General features: G+C 36.2%; 1 protein-coding gene across 10 annotated transcripts in view; it reads right to left on the reverse strand.

Moving 5' to 3' along the window:
- Positions 1–573: 573 nt before the first annotated feature.
- The window catches only part of LOC107002664 (cleavage stimulation factor subunit 77), a 33,879-nt gene continuing 13,868 nt past the window's right edge, over positions 574–20,584 (reverse strand). For 8 of the 10 annotated variants that reach the window (XM_015200786.2, XM_015200785.2, XM_015200783.2 and 5 more), the window contains 16 exons: positions 19,481–19,609; positions 19,143–19,189; positions 18,590–18,653; positions 17,107–17,227; positions 16,946–17,004; positions 16,808–16,876; positions 14,129–14,269; positions 13,744–13,808; positions 13,317–13,413; positions 7,969–8,028; positions 7,207–7,359; positions 7,005–7,071; positions 6,821–6,922; positions 2,798–2,950; positions 1,564–1,752; positions 574–1,281 (listed from right to left, as the gene is read on the reverse strand). In XM_015200786.2, coding sequence (XP_015056272.1) covers positions 1,103–1,281; positions 1,564–1,752; positions 2,798–2,950; positions 6,821–6,922; positions 7,005–7,071; positions 7,207–7,359; positions 7,969–8,028; positions 13,317–13,413; positions 13,744–13,808; positions 14,129–14,269; positions 16,808–16,876; positions 16,946–17,004; positions 17,107–17,227; positions 18,590–18,653; positions 19,143–19,189; positions 19,481–19,609 — 1,695 coding nt within the window. In that variant the 3' untranslated portion in view covers positions 574–1,102. The remainder of the gene's footprint in view (positions 1,282–1,563; positions 1,753–2,797; positions 2,951–6,820; positions 6,923–7,004; positions 7,072–7,206; positions 7,360–7,968; positions 8,029–13,316; positions 13,414–13,743; positions 13,809–14,128; positions 14,270–16,807; positions 16,877–16,945; positions 17,005–17,106; positions 17,228–18,589; positions 18,654–19,142; positions 19,190–19,480; positions 19,610–20,584) is intronic. The other 2 variants (XM_015200787.2, XM_015200788.1) reach the window with 2 other exon arrangements.

The following is a 20,584-nucleotide window of genomic DNA, read 5'->3' on the forward strand; positions in this document are numbered from 1 at the left end:
GTTATAGTTAGTTTGAGGTATTAACTAATCATGAAATTGTATTATTCCATATTTGTACTAAATTTATGAAATTACTATCCAATATAAGTGGGATAAAATCATCTAACAAGATATCCCAACAAAAAAAATATATATGTTAAAATATTCTTAATAATATTCGAGTTTCTGCCAACAGAATCTTTTATAACTAATCGACCAGTAAGAGAATAGCCGGACCCGCTGGCAGATATTGATGACTCGAAAAGAAAGTAAATCTAGGTCTTATTCCGTTATTGATGACTCAAAAAGAAAGTAAAGCTAGGTATTTATTCACTCAAAGAGAAAGTAAAACTAGGTCTTATTCCCTTAGAGAAAGATATCCTTATTTCATCACTCGTACCAAACGGTCCCATTATGATTCAGTGATTTTTTTTTTGTTTTGCATGAATAAACAACTATTACTTCTCTTTTAAAATGAGTAGAATTTTTGTTTTACATTCTACTTCTTTCTAATTTTCTGTATACATTTCTGAAAAACTAATTGCACCAAGATCGTAACCACTAAGTAGAACAATATCAAATGCTTCTCACTAGTAGTCACAAAATCCAACTTCAATAAGAATTAACAACTCAAATACAATACAATATAATTCTAAAAACCAATACTTCCCAGCACATTTATCAAACAAAATTCTCATTGTTAGCCACCAGAACATTTTCTTGTAATCACTCTCAGACAGTTACTCTACATGATATATAACTTATATGAAAAGTGACATCTCACTATCGAAAGAAATGTCGAGTTGTATACACTTAGCTCCATTGTTGGGCTAGAGGGCGACCTTCTGACTTGGGAAATAGTCTACCACTTTCACTAATCATGCCAAACAACGTTGATCGTTGCATGTAGCTTTCTTGAACAGGGATCTGTTCTTTATAAATGGAACATCTGAAAAATAAGATTAACTATAATGACATGTAAATGTTAATATTACATCTCAGCAAAATAGAGTACACTACAGAATAACCAGACGCAAATGGCAGAGATTGGAATGTATGTCGCCTCATCTGTCAGTCACATCAGGTCTGCTGCTCAGTTGAAAACTAAGAAACAAGTCCGAGGTCAACTAGTGCTGCCCGAGAGATCTCCTGAAAGCGCACTTCCGTATGATGCTGATCCTGTGTATGAACTAGTAACTCGAGACGAATTAGTAACACGGTTTTTTTGTAATTGGCGAATCTTGAAAAGATCTCTAGGAAGGGGCTGGCTTTGCATAGTCGTTGATTCATCATCCTCTTGTCCTGCAACAAGTTAACTAGGCGTTTGAATGACATAAACAAGGACACCAGTATATTTAGCATCAATATGCCAAGGCATAGAAATTGCAGACTTCGAAATACAGTAGTAGTTGGGAATGAGTAGTTCCTGCATTGCAGAAATGAAATCATAGGACAAGCCTACATGCCAAGAGTGAAGGTAAAACAGATTATGATTTGATGCAACAGTGAGGCAGTGAAGAGACATCATTGGGTGTGGCATGAGGAAGAAGAATATAAACATCTCATAGGTAAAGGTTCACATACTGTCCATGTCTTTCCTCTTTCCAGGCTGTCTGTCTCTCGGCCTGAATTTGCTTGAATCAGAGAGGTCACTCGTAGATGGAGCAGCGCCTGACTGCAAAGGAAGAGAGGCAGTCCCGGATTTTCCAGTTGCTGCAGGGATGTTGCTTTGCAAACATACAGATATCACAAAATCAGCATCAGGAGAAGGACCTGATAGGATGCAGAGAAAACTCAAGTTACTACGGAGCAACCTATACTTTTGATAGACGAAGCGATTGGCAGCCTTATCCTCCAGGAGAGTTAAATTGCTGTCTATGAAAATTAAATATATAGGAAGTGTTGTAGGATAATTTGCAATGTCGGTTATTCTGTAAAAAGCGCACTTTAATAGAATCCACCCAAGTTGTAAAATTCCCTTCTGCAGCTTCTCGGATTCATCTAAAAGCCTAGGTAAAAATAGATGAATGTCTAAAAATCAAATTAGCTCTTGCTTAACCTATTACTGTCCTTCAAAAGTTTAAGGTATAATCTCCTCGTTAGAATATCACTAAGATCACCTTCTGCAACCAATTTAGCTCCCTTCCAATCATTTTCAGATGGTATGTTGTTATTTCATTTGACTGCTGATTTCCCTTAAACTTGTGATACAAATTGCTTTGGGTTTGGGACTTCCATGTTGGAGGTCTCAAATTCGAAACCCCTTGCCAGCGAAAGCAAGGGGTTTGCATTCTGGGTCGTTCGTCGCACCGGGCTTGCCTAGAGCGGGTTACCTCTCCTGTGTGATTTGCGAGCTGTTGCACAGGAGCAGGGGTTTTACCCTATGCACACCCAAAAGGTAGTGGTTGCGGGTCTCTCTTGTCATAAAAAAAATACTTAATAACATTCACATGATCACTAACTGAAAAAAAGCTGCCTATCCGCAGCAGATTCAATTGATAACCTACTGTATTGGACCACACAAACATAGAAACAGATATCACATCTAGGAAGTTCATTGGAAGAAAAGAATTCTATTAAGACACACAATGGTCATTCCTACATTAAAAAGGCAACTCTAGAGTCTTTCCAGGAAAGGTGTTTCACCTTCTCTTATTGGTAGACCACCATTGACATGCAAATGTAAAGGAGTAATCTGACTAAAATACAAAAGCTAACAACAGACTAGAGCGACTTATAAAATTTTTTACAAAGGACCAAGATTTCACTGGACAAGTGACTGGAAAATTTGATAGAAAGAGAAAATTCAGAACTATACCTTCAACAGCTGGCAAATTTGCTACGAACGCTGCAAATGCAGGGGGCAAGGATTTCAAAATATCATTAAGGGCAATTGGAGGTCCATTGCTGCTAAATGGACCAGAATAGGGCAAGGTGCCTGAAGCAGATGGAGCTGCAAGCGCAGCAGGACCTGGAAAATCCAGCATCATCCAACAAACGTAAGCTGATAGTTCCTCATATAACATATGCCCACATTACAAGAATATAGAGTTCTTAATAAAAATCCGCATGGTTCTCACTGAAATTGAGGAAAAGTTGTCTATTACACCCTACTTTTTTTATCTGTATATAGTTTAGTCTGAATCTAGAGGACCTCATTAAAATAAGTGTACTTTAGTGTTAGATCATTATTATATGAATCCAAGGGTGTGGGGTAGAAAATGTTTCCAATTTGGTTGGTCAAATCTTTGGGAAACATCCTCTCTAGGAAAATAAGTTCATTAAAAATGAGAAATGTCTTCCCTTGTGGAAGTAGGAAAAACACGTTTTATGAGTTCCATTCCACATTAATCGTCTCCTCATCACTCTCTAACGCACCCCAAAAACCAGAGTGTTTTAACAGATTATATAGAAATGTTTGAGTCTATATTTTTTGTTTACTTATTAAACACCAGAAAATAAGTAGAAAAATCACCTTATTTTCCTGGAGAACTTTTTCCAAGAAAATATTTTCCATGGAAAACAAGTTCCTTCCTATGAAACACACCAAAGAAGAAAATAACCACAAGCACTTTAAACTTCCTGCATTCACAATATTTAATTTTTTTGGCAATCAATTTTATTTAATTACTTGACAGGATGCAAGTTTACAACTAGCTGATGTGGAGAACAGAAATGAATCGAGAAGGCAATTTTTTTTACGAAGTTCGTCATTTGGACTATCCATAGTTTATGTGTTCTTTTATTCTAGAAACAAAGATTGGTCTCTCCCATCCAAAGTGATGCATATTCATGTACCAGGTTAACTCGCAAAGTCCCAATCCCAGTATATGCAAGACTCCATGCATTATTTAGTGTCATCCAATAATCACAAAGCTGTATTTTCTCTAAGAAGAGAACTCTGGCAAGGAGGAAATTCACTTATTACTGCAGCAAAATGCAGCCTCCCATGATTGGCTTAAAACAATCAAAAGAGCCCTACATCTGAAGGCACTTCACTGCCTAGGCATCGAGGGATCTCTCTTTCATATCATGCAGACCACACAATCCGCATGCATGTATTTTACGTCGTACCTGCAAGTAATTACCACGGCTCCAAGCACTGCAGAGAGGGTTAGCAGGCCTTTGTCTAACATAAGTATACCCAACAAGCATGCTTGACTTTCTTCAGATTTTCTTGTATCAAACAAGCATCAGCCAAATAAGGCATTCTACTTTCCAGCCAAACAAAGCATGCTTCTTTGCAGGGTATTTTCACCTTCCAGATGTATTTACAGTGCCACAACCCAGCCTGCTGCCATTGTCATTCAAATGTGGGCGCAAATTTCAGTGTAGATACAATTGCTTTGTTTTAGCCATAACAATCTGTCTTCTTGATTTGTGCTACCATGGAAATTAACAGCAGGCCTGTTGATCTCCCAGTCATTCTGAAGCTTAGATTCTAGCCCTATTGAGTCCAAATCTCAGCTACTATTGCATTCTGTTGTTGACCAGTTATCAGGGAAATATCCTTGAGAGGTCCATGTCCAATCCAGTTATCACTCCAGCAAGAAGTCTACATCCCATTCCCCACTTTCACATATTGATTAAGGTACGCCTTAGTGCTCTTAACAGATTTTCAGATACTAACACCATAGGGTGTAGATACCACTTCAAGAGCACCATTGTCCCTCTTTCACAAGTTTTCATTGACAACCCATCTCCATAGGGCCTATTTCTCCAAGTTGAACCTTCAGAGCCATTTCATGAATGCCAGGCTATTATAGTTATGCTTGAAATTTCTTATGCTTAAACCCCCTTCTGTATTATTGATGGTGAGAGTCTTCAACTTAACCAAATGAAAACCTTTCTTTTCTCTGTTACCGTGCCATATAAGTTTCCTCCTTAAAACTCTATTCTCAGCTGATGCCAGGAAGCACAAAGGAATTACTAGACAGTTGGAGCAGACATGGAATTTGACCTAACAGAAGGAGAGATGGATTTTCCCAGCGTGCATTTGGTGGGACTGTTTGGAAAGAGAGAAACCAGAGGTGTTTTTAGGAGAAGCAGTGCAATATCCAGAAGTTGAAGATGAACTGCTTAGTCCTTTATTATTTTTGGTGTACACAGGAATGTTTAGTAGAAGCTGAAGATATTTTTGATGTTTTAGAAAATATGTAAGAAGAAACATAGATATGAAGTTTTCTTGTTTTGGGGACTAAAAAGTTGGTATAGTATACCTGTTAATATATAGAATGTTACGATCATCAAAAGAATAAAAACATCAATTCTCTTTTCAATATTCGCTAGCACTGAAAAATAGGGACATCATGTAAGTGGAAATCGAGCACACTATTTACCAGAACTACCCTCCTTGAAGATAAATATGACTTCCTATCTAGCTTATTTTTTTCCCACATCTTTCAAGTTGTGACTTGTTCTTTGATCCCAAAGACATTCCTAGATAATTGGTTGGTAAACAACTCACTTCACACCCTCAAGTGCCTTTCTATGTTTGTGTATCACCTTTCGACCCAGAATGATATTTATTGTTTAGTAAATTAATTTGTGTATCACCTTTCTACCCTCTCAATCAGCACTCGAGAAATAGAGAAACATCGGTTGCATTAAAAGCTCCTCTCAAAGTATTGCTGAAACTGATATTCAATGTTTGCATTATATCCTACTTTACAATGTCCCAGCAAGTAAGGGAAACCCCTATGGTATACCCATCTAGACCTGGAGCTTTGTCTGATGCATATGCCTAAACACCTTCCAAAACCTCTTGCTCATCAAAAGATCTCTATAACCACTGCATCACCTCTTGATTAAGTTTGTGACAAGCTTAAAGGTTTGAAGTTTCTAAATTTCATGTCCCCAGCCTTTCTAAGAATTAGAGAAACATCGGTTGCATCAAAGCTCCTCTCAAAGTATTGCTGAAACTGAGAGATCTTCAATGTTTGCATTATATCCTACTTTACAATGTCCCAGCAAGTAAGGAAAACCCCTATGGTATACCCATCTATACCTGGAGCTTTGTCTGATGCATATGCCTCAACACCTTCCAAAACCTCTTGCTCATCAGAAGTTCTCTATAACCACTGCATCACCTCTTCATTAAGTTTGTGATAATCCTGGAGGTAAACTCAGGTCTCCAATTTAGATTAATTATATAACATTTGGTAGAAGGCCAGAATTTCGTCTTGGTGATTAATGGATCTTCCACTGTTGCTCCATTGCTTGAGTATTTTCACAGCTGTTGATGTGTTACAACTGATCTCATCCTTGCCATCAAAGTCCAGCGGAGCAATCCCCAAGTTCAGTAACTCAAGAAAATAAGAGGTCACTACAACCATCTCCTTTTCATGGTCCATCTCACAAAAACTTGCTGATTCGGTGATTGAAAATCAAGTCCAAAGTAAAGTTCAATGTAATCAATGAACAAACAATGCCATTAATCAACTAGGAGACTAAGGAGATATAACTATAGGCAGGTGCCTTTAGTTACTATGAGAGTGCAAAACATCCTAAAAATAATTATGGATACAACTGTACGTGATAATCTAATTCCTTCCAGAAGAGTGAAGCTTATATGCTGATGCCTTTCTCTCTTCTGAGTAAGAAGTCGATAATGTTGTACACATGTATCTCCATTTGTTTAAGTTGATAATGATGACATCAAGAAGGATAATTTAATGAATAAGAAATCAAAACACATTCTATTATTCATTCCTAAGTTTGATAATCGCACCTCAAACTCTGAGAGACCAACATCGGTTAAAGGGACATGGAACAACTGTTTATCTGTTTGGGAGCTTGTTAAGCAAGAACCAACATAGAATAAGGAGCTAGAAAGACCTACCTGGAATTTGCCTCGGGTCGTATACCGTCATTTTTGAAGTATCTGGATACACAACCTTGGCCGGCGGATTTGTATTGGATGAAACACCAGAAGTAGTCTTGTCTATGCTCAAGAAACCAGGAGTTAGAGAGTATAATTCAGAAACTGAGTTTAATTCAGTATTAAACAAAGCCAACAATAATACCTTCAGAACCTGCCTCAATACCAAGAGTAGGTTTGTCAGTTTTTTTATTGATGTTCCTCGCGAGCCACTGAAAAACAGGTAGCAAATAGGCAAAAAGTACACGCAAGTTAAGATAATGTTTGAAAACGATACTTGTGCCCTTGTAACAATAATTTAATGTGTGTGGGTGTGGGGTGTGTGTGTGCATGCGCGCTCTGACAACCTCTTGGCGTGCTAAATGATCCAAGTCATTTGAAGAGCAAGGCCAAAGATCCATGAAACTGTAGCGTGATACAACATCATGCAACGAACTCTCTAACTCTGATGCTCCATCATCACCTGTTCTAGAAAGAGCTTCTTTCCTTCTCTGCTCAACCTGTCAATACAAGCAATAAGCACAAACAAATGTAATCATTGTATTAAACATTACGCCCTCCAAAGAAGGATATATCAGGATTTAATTTCCCTATCAACTTTAAATTAGAAGTTTGATTGGATCTGATTCTAAGTTCATTTCATTGCATATATTATTTTAATGGACAAGAAAGTAATCAACAACATCATCCCCAGTGTAGTCCCCCACACAGTGGGGTCTGGGGAAAGAAAGTAATCAATCAGTTATCAACAATCTTATGTTGGTTGGTACAAGAAAATCACACTGTGAACAAAGTTAAATTGCTTCATGAAATTAACTAATTGAAATTAGTGTGAATATAATGAGCATTCTTTTATTTAGGAAGTCCACAGAATTGGACAAACAGAACAATAGGCATGTCAGGAAAACAGCATATGCAGCTCTGAATAGTAGGTCAACTGTAACCAATACTTGTTGATTGCAAAGGAATGCAATCCAGAAGATATGCTATTCGAGATATGCCAATAGTTCAGAAAGAACAAGTTTAATTAGTATTTGGACTTGAAAATAGCCCACAAAGTTCAGTATAAAAACCAAGGGAATATACATCAGCAGCAAAACACAAAATACCTTCAACATGCTGGCAAGGTCTCCATATGTTTGCTCAAATTGAGTGAACTTTTTCCAAACCTACGTAAAGAATAGGCAGTTCAGTACGATTCCATATAAGCAAGAGTTTTGACAGCAAAATAGCATAGATAATCAAAGTAAAAGGAACAATAGTAGTAAAATTAAGCAATACGATTATACTACACAATAGTAGTGAGATTTATAAGGGGAAAAGAAAGCAAATAAAGTGTTCTAAACCAGAGCCAAACTCGCCCACAAAAAGGAGAGAGAAACGCTCAACTACCTACTAACCTTCTACCCTAATCTTCGACCTCTACGCTCTCCTATTTGATGTCATTTTCTTAGTGCGTTGAAGTTGTGTCATGTCATGTTTAATCATCTCTCCCCTATCACTGTCAATCTTTCGTTACCTCCTCCTTGGGGCATTTGTGCTCCTCTTTGCATACCCGAATCATCTCAGCTTCGAACCCTCATCTTGTCCACTGTAGAAGCCACTCTCATCTTATTATCCTCTTCTTGTATGTCCATACATCCTCAAATGATGCATCACTAATCTAGCACTCTATGTACTCTGTTTTAGTCTTGCTCAACTTGAAACCTTTAGACTCTAGAGTTAGTCACCAGTCCTACAATCTATCATTTAACGCTTTCGAGTGTCTCATCAATCAATACTATGTCATCCACAAATAACATACACCATGGTACTTCCCTTTGAAGATGCTGTGTCAATTCGCTTGTTACCGAGAAAATCCTTGGAGCAACCTCATCTAGACTAGGAAGTCTCCAACCATTCTTACTCAGGTCTTGGATCCATTGTACATGTCCTTAATTGCTCTAATGTATGCACAAATACTCCTCAATACTTTGGGCATCTCAATAGAACCTTTCCCAATACTTTGTTGTACATCTTTTCTAAGTCAAGAAACACCAGATGTAAGTTTTTTCCTTTCATGTACTGCTCCAACAACCTCTTGTAAGAGATGAATGACTTTCGTGGTAAATCGCCCCTACAAGAATCCAAAATGGTTCACGAAATAAGACACATCCCGCTTCATCCTTATCTCTTCCACCCTACCTCAAACTTTCATAATGTGATTTAGTACTTTAATTATAAGACTAAAATGGAAAAGGATAAAAAGGATACGTCATACTCAAATTCTAAATTTAATCTACAACATTAAAATAGATTTTGCGTCTTCTAAAATTTCATGTTTACACTAAAAGTAGTACAAACTATCTTCACAAAAATAGATTTTGCATCTTCTAAAATTTCATGTTTACACTTCTCTTTGGAGTTGTTAATCCTGGTCGTTCTCCTTCTTAGATCACCTTTTATTATCTATCGTAACAAAGAGTTACATTGCTCTTTTTCACATCTAGGGAACTCCACCCCAAATTATTTGCTAAGTTTTAGGATGTTTTGATGGACCCAAAGTGATGTCTCAAGTTATGTCTTTGTCTTGTCATGTATTATGGAGATTCAAAGGTGCTTCAATAATGGGACTCATGCTTTCCTCTATCAGATATATTTGCATGTTGTAATATTCTTTTTTCTTAACGGGAAACTGTGATGTTGTATTCTTCAGCATTATGGATATACAAGAAAAGTGACACGAACAGAGATTTTAAAAAATCTACAAGTTGTTGTGTTCCTCTAAACCTATTTCTTTACTCCAAAAATAGAGAGATAAAATACAATCCCATTTAACCTTATGAATGGAACTGGATATATCTTCAAAATTTTCATTATTCCTCTCTCCAAACTGTCCACCATATGCAATGCAGGATCATTCTCCACCACGCCTTCTAGATTTACTACCCCATCTTCTAATCCAATAACTCAAATGATTTGCAGTGTTTCAGGTATAGTCCATTTCGTCTTTATGAGGTTGAGAAAGATGGTTGTGAAACTGCAATGCAAAAATAAGTGGTTGTTAGTCTCTTTTATCTACCCATATAATGAACTCCAAGATAATTTAGTCATCCCTTTCTTCTTCAAAACTTCATGTGTCAGGCATGCCCTTCTAGGGGTCAACCATGTAAAATATTTTACCTTGTTTGGTGCTAAATTTCTCCATACTTTCCCCCACAAGCTTTGTTGGCTACTACTATGTTCGTTAGTTTCCATTGTACATGCCCTGCTAATAGTGAAAGCCCCATGTGCACTATGTAACCATCTCAATGAATCAGGATCACTGTTGGTTCCTGGAATGCCTTTATTTCATCTAGAAAGGTTGGCCACTCTCTCCACTTCCCAATCATTTAGAAGTCTTCTTAAGGAAAGGTTTCGAACCCAGTGGTGTCCAGCAGTCATTGATGTTTGCCTCTGGGTTACTGCATAGTACGAGCAAATCTGGGAAGAAGTATTTCAAATGGATCGGTTTATTCCAGACATCTCCCCAAAATTTTGTTCTCCTTCCATCTCCCACCTTTATGTATAAATTAGTCTCTAATTCTCTCCACAAGTGCCTAATAGTTCTCAGACCCCAACTCCATAATTACATGTACTGCACCAATTTTCATTTTCACCATATTAGCATTTGGTTATGTCCTCCCATAGAGTTCTCCCCTCCTCATGATATCTCTACAACCACTTCATCGGTAGATTCTTGTCATGCTTTCTCAGATCTCTAATGCTCAAACCTCTCTTTATCTTTGCTATTCAAGGTTATCTACCATTTGAACATGTTATAGCCTTTAATCTCTTTGCACCATGCTAAAGAAAATCCCTTCTCCGTTTGTCCAATTTCTTTACCACTTCTGAGGGTAAATAGAAAAAATGGCATAACATATATTGGAAGGGAATGTAACATTGAATTGATAATGTAACATTGAATTGATCAGGATGTGTTTGCCTCCTAGGGATAGGTACAGTTCCATCTTGCTAATCTCCTTTTTTCTTCTCCAAAGTGTCATCCCATATTTTTGAATTCTTATGTTTATTCCCCAATGGCATGCCCCACTATATTGTAGGTAAATTATCCACTTTACAACCCACAATATCCACCATACTCTGACTATTTTTGTCACCTCCATAATAGGGAACACATTGTTTTTTCCATTCACTTTCAAACTAAGACGACTTCCAAAAAAAATAAGATTGTCTTGATGAATCTTATTTGTTCCTCGTAAGGCTCACAAAAGATGACACTGTCATTTGCATATAGTAAATGATGGATTTCTTTAACTTCTCCACTATTACCACTTATCTGAAAGCCTTTATCTACCAGTTATGAATTGCTATCCACATCAAGCTATCAAAATCCTCCATTGACAGGATAAACAAGAGGGGATCCCCCTGTCTAAATCCCCTTTCTGATGGTAAGAAACCCACTGGTTCACCATTCACAAGAATAGAGAACCTTACCATGCTGATGCAAAATCTAATATGACCCACGTATTTCTCCAAATCCCATTTGTCTTTAAGTATCACGCAGGAACTTCCAATTTACATGGCCATATGTTTTTCAATGTCCAACTAGCACATTTCATTAAACCAGGTTCATTACCTTTAAATCTTGAGTCCACAAACTCACATGCAATAAGGGCAACATCCATTATCTGTCTCCCTTTTATGAATGTCCTCTGATGTTTGTTGACAAACTCATCCACCATCTTTTAACCTTTCAGAAAGTGCTTTTTATATCATCTTATATACATCCTGTGATCAGATTTATTGGTCTAAAATCTTTCAGCTCAGAAGCATGTGATATCTTGGGAGGATTGCCACAATGTTGCAATAAAACATCTTTCTGTCTGCTAGCATACAACATTTGGATAACACTCTTGATGTCCTCTTTCTTAGAGTAACTTAAAGTGAGATAAAAAGACATGAAAAAGCCATCTGGCCAGGCAACCTCTCCATAGCACATATTTGATGCTTCCCGAAATCTCCTCCTCCTCCAATGGTTTTAGTAATTCTTCGTGTTCATCAACACTAATACATGTAACCCCTGTAGTTGTAGTTCTGCTCTCCATGCGTTTATCTCTTTGTAATGATTTTGGTCAAACTTTGAATAGCCTCTTTGATTGCAACTGAGTCATTGAAGGCTATGAAGCTGATGTATCTCTCAAATTCAATGTGCTTGAGGGTACAGAAAAACTTGCATAGTGGCCCTTTCCACCTTTTGACCAACAATTTCTGCCTTGGATGCCATTTTTAAAGACAAACACAATCCACCTAATATTATTTAACTAATAGTGACTTGTCTCCTTAAATTCTGCTGAGTTCAACCTCGACCCATTCGAACCAAGTTTCAACCCAGAACCAAGTCTCCTGATCTCATAAGATCTGAAACAATCATCAAATGAAGTCTTATCCTTCTCCAGGTTATAAAGGCTGAATATCTATGATGGCTGCCGAAAAAATCCCCAGAGAAAGTAGTTGGTTGACTGGAAAAGTTAACAAAAGATAACATTGTGGAATGTGCCTATTTTATGATGCTCTTAGCTGCATAAATTGGTCTGAATACGAAGGTTCTGAGAAATACTTAACCAACAGTGTCCGCTCCCTTGTATTAGGAGAGTTGGATGTCCGTTCCCTCTTCAGGACTTTATTCGTTTTTCGTTAAAACAAATACAACTGGAAAAATTACTAGGAATTTAGACTCTAGGCCTATACTTGAGCACTCATGTGTGCAGCCCCTTTCAATTCAATATTTATATGAGGGAAGAAGATCAAAAGCCATTGGGTTGTGAGACTTTCTTTTCCAGAGTAGTCGTACAGATAATTTAGACAAGTCCAGGCAAATATATGAGCTATGCATAGTGAATGAAGAAACACAAATGTATCCAGAGATATGACCTTCAGCCTCTTTTGAATTATTAGCAGAAAGAAACGCCAACATATGATAGATGAACTCAGGCTCATCCACTTAAAAGTAAGTAGAACCAATTGGCTTCTTTTTGTAACCATTTCCCAAAAAAAAAAAAAGTAGAACAAAAAAATCACATAAATGTGCACACATACAGAGTCCCAGAGACAAGAGTCACATAAACCGACTCATTCTCTTCCAACCCTACCCTGCACTGAAAAGAACATTGCAAGAAGACAACAAGCTTCACCATGAAAAATGTTGTTGCAATAGCATGTAAATAAAAAGTATCTGACAAGCCTAAACAGAAAGCAACTGATACATGTTTCTTGGTTCTATTAATAAGCAACATCGCCATGCAACCATCTTAGCATAGAAGATCCAAACTATAGAATGAGACACGCCAAAGAAGATAAAGATAAACAATCAACAAGAACAGATATTCACAAATAAAACAGGCAGGACTCATCCAAAGACACCCTGAAACAAGCAAGAACTGCAAAATTACGCAATAAACAAATAATAGAAAAACACCTCAACAGATTCCTCTGGCGGCAGTGAGCTCAATGCACGTTCAAATAATGCCCTGATATTTCTATCGTCATTCAAACGATAAAGAAAATCTGCATACCTGCAACATTTTAATTAACTCATGGTTATTTCTGCTAAGAGAAAAACAGAAAGAAAACCCTGCTACTAGTTCCCAGGCAGAAGAGTCATCAATAACAGTTGAATACTTTTTAGAATAATGTTATGATGCTTGAAATTGTACAACTGTTTCATTTCCACTCATGGACCAGATGCTGCCACAAGTCTTACACCATGCATTACATATAGGGCTATGCTGGCATACCAACAAATTTGTTGGACACAAATCCTAACTTCCTGATTGCACTGGAACTCATGCAGTCACTCATCCACATAATATTCCTTTTGTAAATTAGAAGAGAAGGAGACTCACTCAAGGATGTATCCAGGCTCATGCATAAAGCGTTTTAACCCTGCTTCAAAAACATTGTGCGCCATCTGCATGAATGCACAAAAATGATTGCATATCATCCAAAGGATACCATGGATAAAACATGCAGGGATGTCAACAAATAAAAGAGAGTCAAGAAGCATATACGAAATAATTTGAAAAGAAACTGTTACGAAGAGTAATTTGGTTTAAAATATCAAATAATTCAACAAATAACCACCGAACGAGTATGAAATTATCATACACCAATTGATGCGCGAGAGTTAAATTATTTTAGACATATTCTTTGAGGTACGGAAGTCTCTCACAGGTTCCATGCACCAAATCAAATGCTTGAAACATTTGAAATTAAGATAGTCCTAATCACCTTTGCATCCTTGTCGAGACAAAAGGCCATCATTGCATAAGCTACATAAACATGGTAAGTGCAATTTGGGGACTTGCGTGCATCAACAAAGTATTTGCGAGCTGCTTCAACTCCTTCACTTCTTCTTAAAAACCTTATAAACTGCAGCATCATGAACCAAAAGATCTCAACTGAAGTTAGATTGTAATATTTCAGATAATGATTGGAAGAAATTTGATATGGTTGACGAGAGAAAAACTAACATGTAACATATAAATATGTTCCATGAAAAAGAGCAGCGGAATTTATTAAAGAAAATAAGGAACTTATGTGAGTAGTCAGTAAAACAAAATAAATCACGAACAGGAAACTCCATTCACAATAAATAAATGAACAATAAAAGAGTATTAACTCAAAATGAAGGCAATTCATGCTTCCAAGAGAATTTCACGGCAATCAGTTTATCTTCACTTTTTATATCTAACAATAAAAACCTTTTTAGTAGTATGGTTTCCAATCCAGAAGTATTCCAAAAAGATCTAAATAGATCAGTATTCATCTAGATATCAATAGGTATTAGATTGATCAACAAACAATATATCTCAAAAGAAGTTATATTTGGGTTATATCTAGATTTAACATGAATTTGTCATCCCCAAATCCAAGAGAGTACATATCCTGTGCCCAAATTTTCTAGTGGACTCCTCAATGCTAGTTTACCCGAAAATTGCAAATCAATAATGCATCTACAGACATGTTAACTACTAACAGGAATGTAAAATAACCAATTCAAATAGTACATTTTATTTTATTTTTTGACAAAGGTAACAAGTTTTTGAATAAATCTTCAGCACTAAGTTGGGTTATTAAGTCACTCAAAAGGACTACTTCCGCACTACTTCCGCAAAATTAAATATTTTTGTACTTTGCTCCTTTTGAGTAACTTACTACCACTACTGTTTTTTATCAATAAGTTGGTGAATAAAATCGTTTCATTCTGAGAGGATGTAATTCTTTAAGCCTCTTGTATTGGAGGGGAAACGTTTTCTTAAGGAGATATTGTGTATTCAGCGGACTCGATTTTTTCTTTATATTTCATTCTATTTCCTGATATGTTTTTTACACTCATTAAATTATGTTTATGATATAAATTGTTGTTTTTGAGTACATATTTTATACTTTGTTTTTTATGTTTCTGCAAAGTTATTTTCTCCGATTATATTGAAAATATACACATATAGTACGTATATTTATTGTACAGAAAATAATTATTGTAAAAGTACTATACATAAGCTTACATATTATCTTTTCTTACATAAATATGAAATTTTTCACTTATCAATTGAAGACATACATTATGCAAGTTCAAAAGTTATAATTGTTTTCTTGTGCAGGCATAATTTCTTTTTTGAATATGTTAACAAATTTTTAAATTTTCTCCTTAGACATATATCACAATTGTATAATCTATGCAACTTAAATGTTTCTTTTTATTATGAAACACCTTTCTATATATGTTCATATTTTGTTCCTTATTTTCCTTTCAATGTTGATTAAAGAACCAATGATCTATTATATCGTGAATAATTCATTCATTAGAGGTTCTTGACTTATGTGATAATGACAAATAATCAGATTCATGTTGGAATATTGCTAATACTTTTTTAAGAACCTATTTTTCTATCTTTAAATGTATGGATAGTAAAAAATTATTTGCAAGTTCAATGAAATTATTATTTATGACCGCGGGAAGCGCGGGAAAATTACCTAGTTATCTTAAAAGCTAGGAGTCAAATTGCTTTATTTGTTTTTTTGGAGATAAAAATTTGTTTTCTTTTCTCCACTTCCCATTGCACATATACACATAAAAAGTAACATACTTCTAACACATCAAGTTGTACCCTCCAGGTACAAGTTTCTTGAACTATTGTTTTTACTAAACCATACATGTCATGTTTGAACTCCATCTCACCTTCTGTTTCTCCAAGGAAGAAGGGAGAAGATGTTTTGGGTTACCCAACCTTACGGAATAGCTAGAGAAATACTTGTCCATCTATTTAATTTATTTCGAAATGAAGATGGTATGACCCTTTGTTGTCCTCTAAGTTATCAGTTCACTAAGCTTGATAAGTTCGGTGGCACATCTGCAAGTGCATACTGTATATATCCCGCTCGACTTGCAAAATGATTTCTTCGAGGACTTATACATGTTCTAGTTGTTTACTGTTCAAGTAAATGGGTAACACGAAGAATGGCAACCAGCAGAGCTCTTTTTATGGGATAAACTGGCAATGGTAAGAGATATGAAGACCAGCAAGATGATACCCATTGATAACGATAGCAGAGACCTCGGAATTATCCAGATGGGAATAGAATGGTGCCTCGTAGCACAGCCGGATCATGCTGAACATAGGATTCTGATTTCCCCTGAAGCGCGTTATCCTATGAACATGGTCCTGATTTTCTCCCGATACTGGGACTAGAAAATTTAAATATTACCTAATTATTATTAATACTTCCCACATTTTGGTGTATCGTTATAAGAAAAGAACTCAAGTTCTAGGACTTACATTCTCAATCATGTTTACACCGAATATGAGTGCATCTCATCTTTAACAAAGATAGTACATTTTCACATTTTCATATCTTAAAAGAAAGTAAATATGTATATGATCCTCCGAGGAGATTTTATGGTCTTACCTGGATATGTGATAGTGCAGAGGCATTGGATCCATCCCCAAAAAGACTTTCATATACCTTTTTAGCAGCCTGCATCAGAACGTTCAATAAAGGATACGAAAAAACTGAATATTTAGGGAAAGTAAATAGATGCATAACCTGAATGGCTCCACGTGATTCCTCAAGTTCAGCGTAAGCATATCTCAGCATCTCCGAGTCTAATCACAAGAGGCAAAAGAATTATCTAAAACTCAGGAGAAAACAACATCAAAAAGAAACCCCAAGTGTCATCTAGGAAAGAAAAGAAATAAGAAAAATACCAGGAAGTGCTTTCAAAGCTCGCTGGAAAACCTTGATAGCGGAGTCTACTGAACCAGCTTTTGCATGCCATGTGGCATATTCATACCATATATCAGGATAATGATACAAGAACATGAGGCACTGTCATTGAACATCTAGATCAATCTAGTTTGGTTTTATACCAAAGCATAAAAAATCAAAAGTAGAGGAATTTTTACAGTAATATAAAGGGGAAGGATAGGCACCAAATCCCAACGCCACCTCAAACAGAAAAAACAAGAATATCATATATATCAATCAACTATGCCTCAATCATAAATCAAGCTGGGTCAACGATACAAAAGTCGTACATATCCAATCTGCTCTATTTAGGTCCATTTCATTCAAATACAAAATAATTTGACTTTTGCAACAAGATTTAGGAGCTCTAAAACTAGTGGTTGCCTAATTCACCTATTACTGCACCACATGCAAGTCTTTTATCCGATAAAAAGGACTCCTATAAAAAATAATTATGAGGCTAATCACCATTCTGAAAACTAAATAAAACTTAACTTCATGACATAGTTATGAAATACAAAATTGTCCAGTAGCTCCTATGAAACTGGGTTTGGATGCTGAACCAACAGTATACTAACACAATCCACTGATATCAGGTAATCATTTGTCAGATAGCTAATGATAATCTTCAATATGATACAGTATCTCGCTTCAGCACATCAAGGTGATTTCCAACTGCTAGACTCCAAGGAAATACTTGGGAGCCGATCATCAAATTCAAGTATGCAATACATCATCATGAACTTTTGGATAAATTCAAAAAATGTCTCCCAACTTTTCGAAGTTTTTTTTGTTTGTTTTTTGAGAAGGTAACTTTTCAAAATTTATTTATGTATAACACACCAACAATTTTAGAGGATTTATTTTGATAGGTTATATATTAAAGGTCGTGCTACTAACACTCCAAATCGTTACAGATCCTTTTGTCAGGTGCCTATGTCACTGCTAAACATGTGTACACAAATACATAGCTAACATGAATCAAAATAAGAATTTCATGCACTCAAGGATGTGCCCTAGTGGTTAAGAAAGGGGGTTGAGAACCATGAAGTCTTAGGTTCAAATGAGATAAGAAAAACACTACGTGATTTCTTCCTATCTGTCCTAGCCTTGATGCACAGAGTTATCTTATACCTGTAGGAGGTGGCAAGTATCTGTGTAACTAGTTGAGGTGTTCAAAAGCTAACACGACACCACGATCATCAAAAAAAAAGAAGAGAATTTCACTGATAAGACTCGCAATTGTATAATAAAAAGCACCAATTGAAAAGGAAAGTACTTCAAGATACTATGTAAGGCATAAGTTACCAGTTCCAAAAAAAAAAAAAACTAAGACATATGGAAACCAGACATAGAAAACTCCACCTTACCATTGTCCTAAAAAAGAAAGGAAATAAACTCTAAGCAAAGAGGTAATGATTTTAACACCTACGTCTCCCATACCTGCTCATATGTGAACACAATTCTTTTATTAGCAGAAGCACTGTCTATCCTCTGTGGGTTTGCCCTGACATGTAGACCAATATAATTAGATGTCATTGTCGTCGGTTTTACTTTCAAACGGAAAGAAACCATGAGGGAGAAGATCAAAGCAGCGACGTTTGTGAAAAAAGATCATATGCTGTAACAAAATATTAGAAGTATCCATACTTGAAAATCTGGTAGGTCTTAATGCTAAACAAGTGCCATTTTTCCAGGAAAAAGAGAATTATAACAGGTGCATTCAGCAATTGCAAATGTGAACATCGGGATAAAGAACAACACAAAACTTACAATGGACCTTTATTGTATTTCCATCTGACATGGTTAGGAGCATTAGCAAGTCTAATAATCAATACAAGCAAAAGCAATTACAGACTTATGTCTTATGTTAGGGACTAAAAGATCAATAAGAGAGGAAATAATTAATATAGAGTAAATTAAATGTCTCTAACTAGCCATAAGGCCACAATCACATTCTAGCTGACCAAACTATGTTAAAAAGACTGTCCCTTACTTTTCAAAGGCTAGAAGTTTTTTCCATGCCATCCATTGCATTTCCTCCTGCAGACCCGTGGAAAAGTAATTAATGTAAGAATAAGGCAGAAGTAGGGTTGCAGCTTGCAGAGCCACAGAACCATCATCTAAAACCTCTATGTCATCACTTTCATAATTGCACGAGTCTCCACATGAAATAAGTTAGATGATAGAACAGAACATTTCAACTAAACATCTATCTCAAATACATTAAGTAGTTGGACATGCCAGTGATGCCCCCCAAAACTGGGTACTAAATGTGCAATCTAATTGGCCTGCTTCAAGTGTAAAAGCTAGGAAAGATACTGAAGGAATTGCCTTGGAAGATCCAGAGGGCGGAATCGCTAGCATATTCCAATCAATTTCATCAGTGTACTTCTTCCTTTCTCTATATACAGCCCTCGCACTGTTATATTTAGGTTGATATTCAGAAACCAGTCCTTTTGCCTGCAATTTAATCAACAGAAAATATCTCAAAAAAAAAAAACAGTTACTGTCGACATACATGACATTAATTGTACCAGCCACATTTTTTGAAGGAATCTAAAGAAGATTTAGGTAATGTTACTATCACTTTCTGAAAGTCAATATGAGCACGTAGATGACTTTAACAGATAACCAAGTAGAATATGCCTAAACAAAACCTAGACATGTCCTCCTGAAAAGGACAGAGTGAGAAACTCAAAGCATTATTCTAAATAACATACAACAATAACCATATTAAATTCCATCCTAATGGAATTCTAATAGTTTGACAAATCATTATATTTTGATTTTATTCTCGTTGTATCATGGTTGCTTGCAGCTTGATTTACTAAAAATGTTAATTATGAAGCTCTTTCTCTATTTTTCGTTCTTGCCTAAGGAAAAAAAACACTTTCAGATGGCTCTATTAGAAAGTCTAAATGGCCATTTCCTAAGACATCTGCTATTCTTCTAGCTAATTTAGAAAATAGGCAGAATACATAAATAGAAACCTTAACTTGGACTCAATTGACAGCTAGCCACCTAACTCTGAAAATGCACATCTAGACCCCTTAACTTGATCTAACTTTCCCCCTTTAACACCTCAACTTTGAGAATGCACATCTAGAATTCACAATTTGAGAATGCACATCCGGAAAAGTGTATTTAGGGGGCCAACTTACACCAGGTTAAGGTGTCTAGATGTGCCTTTTCAAAGTTGGGGTGTCCAATTGTCAGTTGAGACCAAGTTAAGATGTCTAGCTATGTATTATGCCTAGAAAATAATATTGCAAAACGCATCAAGGTAGTGACAAAGCACGAGAAGTACAATCCAAGTGATAATCAAGGCCTTCAGCACATCAACTCACACATCAACCTCCTTAGATTTTGAGAACCTCAAAATATGCTATGTCAACTATTTCCATGACTACTTCATTAATTATTTCTAGCAAGTCA

The sequence above is a fragment of the Solanum pennellii genome, chromosome 10, assembly GCF_001406875.1.
Source record: "Solanum pennellii chromosome 10, SPENNV200".
NCBI classification, from domain to species: Eukaryota; Viridiplantae; Streptophyta; class Magnoliopsida; order Solanales; family Solanaceae; genus Solanum; species Solanum pennellii.